At 37.9% G+C, this 5,692-nt stretch overlaps 1 protein-coding gene across 1 annotated transcript; it reads left to right on the plus strand.

Moving 5' to 3' along the window:
• The first annotated feature begins 1,758 nt into the window (after window positions 1-1,758).
• LOC131076288 (protein DETOXIFICATION 54) lies at window positions 1,759-5,389 on the plus strand. The gene is made up of 2 exons (XM_058013404.2): window positions 1,759-2,303; window positions 3,155-5,389. Exons 1-2 carry the CDS (start codon window positions 2,220-2,222, stop codon window positions 4,562-4,564), a joined length of 1,494 nt encoding a protein of 497 aa, XP_057869387.2. The 5' UTR covers window positions 1,759-2,219; the 3' UTR covers window positions 4,565-5,389.
• The last annotated feature ends 303 nt before the right edge of the window (window positions 5,390-5,692 follow it).

Consider the following 5,692-nt stretch of genomic DNA (forward strand, 5'->3'; position numbering starts at 1 on the left):
TCTCAAGATCTGAACTTACAATTCTAATAAACAAAATGGAAGAATAAGTCCCTACAAAGCATCACTTCTTAAAGAAAGTTTTTATGAATTAAAACAATATTGAGAACCCTAACTTGAAAAATTTAGAGAATAAGATAGAGCAAATTTTGGGGAGATTTTTATGAGGCTTAACATCTTGTAATGTTAAGGTTTGAGGTTAGCTATCCCACCAAATGAATATCCATTATGTCAATTGGTTTGGGGGATAATCTCAACCTCACCCCCTTACGATGTTAGACCTTTACACTTAGTAGGAATTTATTTAATAATGTATTAAGCTAATAAAATTTATAAAAGTTACAATAGTCCACAACTAGATTAAAACAATTTAGCTTTAACAAGATGAGCCAAACAACACTCACAAAGACATAAGACAGAGCTTCTAGATATACAACGACAAAGTCGTGATCTATATACTTATAACACTCATATACATGCATAGCAAGACACACAAACACCATGATGAGTAGATAAAGTCAACCACTAGTAGCAAAGAACAATAGAAAATCTTTATCATTTGAACTCATTGATGATATGTCATTCTACATGTAATCTAGCACTAGTAACAATCCAATTAATTATAGCTTGCCCATTGTTTAGGTAATGACAGTTGGCCCTGTTGATTTTGCCTTAATTGTGTAGTGTGCTAGAGATTATGCATAAATAGGTAGATTCCTTGGCTATTTGAGTATCGTAGAGGTCAAACTATCATGTTTTCCTTCTAATGCATGTAACTATGATTGTAAATTATTGATTTGTTTTACAAAATTTTCATTGACCTTCACCTGCTCCTTAAGCATAGTACACAAGTTCGTCATCTCTAATGACATGTTAGTACACAACATTTCAATTTCAATTTCTAAATGAAAATCAAATTTAGAAAATGCAGCCAAGCAATTACACTTCCATATCAATTCAATAACAACATGGTGACAACTTTTGGCAAACACATAGTGTGAAGAAGATAAACCACAAAGAATTGATTTCCATAACCCACTTGGCATAAGAAGGTCGACAACGAATTCATGAGCTAGAAAACCACAACATGTGAACATGAGATAAAACTAGAAGCAATGTTTGAGAAGCTATTCCCATCCAACCTTTCCATTCTTCCCACAACCTATCACTTCTAAGATTGGAGAGGGTCCAACATCTAAAGCTCTTCCTATCCAACCTCTCTCTATCCTTTCCACCACCTATCACTATTAAGATTGGAGAGGGTCCAACATCTAATTATTCTCTTTTAAAGTTATTTCCAAACATCTCTTGCATCAATCTGCTTCACAGTTATCAAGATTTGATTCTTAATAAACTCTCCATGAATCATTCAACTTCACTAATAAACCAAAAACCCACTCTTTTTTAAACATAAAAATCTACACATTTCGAGCTCCCCCTTAAAATTTGGGACCAAAAATTAAATACAAACAAAAATTAAGGTTCAAAATTCAAAATTTTCACATTTTCATATTCCCAAAGCTGCCATGAAGTAAGGTAAGTGTAGGGAATGATGGGTCCCCTAACCTCTTTAACGGTAGTCCCCTCTCACACGTGGCACGCCGCTGGCAGAAACCCGGCCGCCGTTCTATCGCCGTCCTCCACATACACCAGCCCACGGTTAAGTAAACTCCCCGTTCATCAACCCACGCGTTCATAAACTCAACCCACATTTAACCATGGTTAGTCCGGCTTATATTACTATCGCGAAGTGCTCCACTTCATGAACGTCGGTTCCTTGCATTTTCATCCCTTACAAAATTCCTTTGTCTTGAAGTGATTCACATTCACACGCAGAGAAAATCTTCTGAGGATTGTAACGCATTTTTCACACTCAAATTTGAGTCAGAAATGGCCTTTTTTTTAAAAGTGTCTTGCACCATTGTATATTGTTTTGTATTGTAGAATCTGTGGAGTGCAGAATTGAACAAGTGGGCATGTGCTCTAACTTATATTTTACTTGTTTTTTTTTCTTTTAGAACTCTGAACTACCTGCATGCCAGTTAGATCGAAGCCTCCTTAATGTTGTTATCCACAAACATATATTTAATGTGTATACCTCCTTTGATCTAGCTGCCCGAGTCTTGTTTGGCTATATACATATTATATATATGTTTCATTGATCTGGGTTCTGGACTGATTGCATTTGACTGAAGGTTGAGTGGTTTGAGTGTAGAGTTGAAATGGGAAAGGCTTCAAAGGACCATGATCTTTGCATGAAAACTGAGATTGAAGAAGCTATAGGCAGGTTCCCTTCCTGTTTACAGGTAATTCCTTTATAAACACACATCCTAAGCTGTTTATTGATTTGGTGGCAAATATGTAGCTTGATTGAATTTTGTTATATAGTGATTGGAGCAGATTGAAAAATATATTTACATGGTGTATTGTCTTAAATAGTAAGTGAAAAGCACATATTAGTAGTAAGGAATAGTGCAACGATTTGCTGTGGGTTTCCCTAGTAAAAGCTTTGTTGCAGAAGTAGGACTGGGTAAACAGTTTTTCTTCTACCAATTGAGCATATACAATGCTAACATGTGGACATTTGTGTATGTGTGTATTGCCTAAGGTGTCTGTGTAGGGGGTGTTTTGTACAAAGTAGCAAATGAGAATACCAGTGTCTGTGGGAAGTATTTTTTGCAGTTCCATAGGGGAAAGGACTAGAAAGTTATGGCAAACAGTGTCAAAGTGGTACACTACAAATTTGACCCTTTTTTTCCAGTACAGTACAAGTTTTTTAATGATGTCTGTATAAGTGGTGTTGCTTGAATTTCATTGAAGAATGAGCTTGGATTGGTACACTGTGTCAAGGGTTTGAGCTTGGTTTTCTACTGGAATTATATGAAATTTTCAGATAATTTGAGTATGGATTAAGAAAAGAGCATGAGTTAGAGATGCTGTCTAAGAAAACCCTTTGTATTACTAGTTTTCACTCATAGTTCAGCATTCTTCGGATATTTAAAAGGATAGGACCCTGCCCAAAATTTACTGTTTGATAGGTTAGATGGACAGAAGTCCCCTATGTCGTCTTTTGATGTGGATTTTCATTTATAGGTGAAATGACACAAGCTTTTTGATTGCTACATGAGGTCTTGACAATAGATGTGTGATATTACAGATAATGGAGGAGTTGAAGGAGCTTGGGAAGATTGTAGTACCTGTGACAGCCATGAACTGTGTGGTTTATCTGAGAGCAATGGTTTCAGTTCTATGTTTGGGCAGATTGGGGAAGATAGAATTGGCAGGGGGTGCACTTTCCATAGGTTTTACAAACATAACAGGGTATTCAGTTCTATTTGGATTGGCATCAGGAATGGACCCAATTTGTAGTCAAGCATTTGGTTCTAAGAATTGGGACCTCATAGGTCTTTCTCTCCAGAGGACCATTCTAATTCTTCTCACAGCTTGTATGCCTATAAGCCTTTTATGGATCAATTTGCAGAACATCATGCTTTGGATGAGCCAAGATGCTGCAATTACAGCAGTTGCAAGCACATACTGTCTTTTCTCACTTCCTGATCTTCTTACTAACAGTCTTTTGCAGCCTCTTCGTGTATACTTTCGATCTCAAGGCATTACCACACCCATGATGTGGTGCTCTGCTCTGGCAGTTGTTCTGCACATACCTCTAAATATCATCCTGGTTTTTGTTTTCAAATTGGGTGTTCCAGGAGTGGCAATTGCTGCAGTTTTAACCAACCTTAACATGGTGTTCCTCTTGTTTGGGTACCTTTACTTCACTGGAGTATACAAGAGAACTTGGAAAGGTTGGTCTGCAGATTCCTTTGGAGAATGGTGGCCTTTGCTAAGTCTAGCTCTTCCAAGCTGCTTTGCAATATGCCTTGAATGGTGGTGGTATGAGATTATTACCTTATTAGCAGGGTATCTTCCCAATCCACAAGTAGCAGTGGCAACAACTGCAATCCTAATGCAGACAGCCAGCCTAATGTACACTGTCCCATTGGCATTGAGTTCCTCTGTTTCAACTCGTGTTGGGAATGAGCTTGGGGCTTGTAGGCCTGCAAAGGCCAAGCTTGCCACCCTTGTAGCCCTTGGATGTGCAGTGATCATAGCCCTGTTCAGTCTAACATGGACCACTATCCTAAGATATAAATGGGGATTGCTCTTCACAGAAGATCCTCAAGTTTTGGCCTTGACTGCTGCAGCTATGCCTATTATGGGACTATGTGAACTGGGTAACTGTCCTCAGACAACTGGTTGTGGTGTTCTTAGAGGCAGTGCCAGGCCTGCAATTGGAGCCAGGATCAATCTTGGGTCATTTTACTTTTTGGGCACTCCTGTAGCCCTGGTACTTGCCTTCTGGTTCAAGATTGGATTTGGAGGCTTATGGTATGGTCTCTTAGTGGCTCAGTTTGCTTGTGCATTTTCAATCCTATTTGTTGTTCTGAATACTGATTGGGATTGTGAGGCAACAAAAGCAAAGCAACTCACTGGAACCCATGTCAAAGGTCACTTGCAGATGGCCTGTATGAAAGAAGATGAAGAGACAGGCTGTTTGACAAGTTAAAAATGAAAAGAGAAACCAACTTTTAGAGCATACTATAGTTGCACTCCAATCTAACCCATGGTTATTTCATTTTTTTTAAGATGATAGGAATAAGCATACCATACTTAGTGAGATCCAGAGCATCTCAATATTCAGTTGTCACTCTGATCTCTGATGATGAGTCTATTCAAGATAAAGGTATATTCCTCACTGTTGCCCCTTGACAGCATTCCCCCTCGAGACAGAAGGCTTAGGATAACCATCAATCAATCCCTTCATTGATGCTCAAAATCTCCATAAAAATCAGCATTCCAGGACCACAATCAGCAGTGGAAGTTGTTATCATTTACTCTATGATGTCCATTTTAGGGCAAATGGAACAAATGTTGAAGATAATGATGGATAAATTCCAATATCTTCTTACAGAGGCAATAAAATGATATCCACTGACAATTGAATGCAATTTCTTCCTATGTAACAGGGACCAAATGCAGAGATAGGGCTGTTTTGTGCACCGGGTGTATCGATATATCATATACCCAGTAGAATTGTTAGGCTTGTTCCAGGCTTTTGGGAAATGGGTACTGATTTCTGAGTTGGCAAAATTTTCAGTGGAAAGGACATTCATTTCTTCATATAATTTGCCAAAGTTGTCCTTTCAAAGTACAGAAGTAGTCTCTGTAAAGTAATCTCTTATCTATTAGATTATGATTACTATTGCCAAATTTCACAGAATCCAGCATCACAGCTCCTTACTTTATTGTTTTAGCAAAGTAGTCCTTTCAATGTACAGAACTGGTCTCTGTGAAGTTATGTATAAGTATCAGATTCCGACTTTAGTAATCATACAAGTTTTATAGAATCTAATATCTCAAGTCTCTTATCACATTAAGAAAGTTTTCTTTTGAGATGTTGCAGTAGCATTTTTTTCTGTAGCATTTTTTTGTGTTTGATTGTGACATGCTCACATAACTATCTATAAGCCTAATCATGTCAAGGACGCGTCTATTCTGGCTTCAAAACGATACTACGGATTGACTAACACACATATTAGTCACGTGTTTTACACCGTCGATTTTGCAATTAACGGCTGCGATTGACTAATCTGTCGCTAACACGCTGTACGAAAGGTCCATTTTGGAACCAGAA

Source organism: Cryptomeria japonica, chromosome 4 (assembly GCF_030272615.1).
Source record: "Cryptomeria japonica chromosome 4, Sugi_1.0, whole genome shotgun sequence".
Taxonomy (NCBI): Eukaryota; Viridiplantae; Streptophyta; class Pinopsida; order Cupressales; family Cupressaceae; genus Cryptomeria; species Cryptomeria japonica.

What these genes read in the sequence shown, in the direction of transcription:
- LOC131076288 (XM_058013404.2), top strand. Translation starts at nt 2,220, where the DNA reads ATGGGAAAGGCTTCAAAGGACCATGATCTTTGCATGAAAACTGAGATT. An exon ending in GGTTCCCTTCCTGTTTACAG is followed by an intron (nt 2,304 to 3,154) that starts GTAATTCCTTTA and finishes GTGATATTACAG; the next exon opens with ATAATGGAGGAGTTGAAGGA.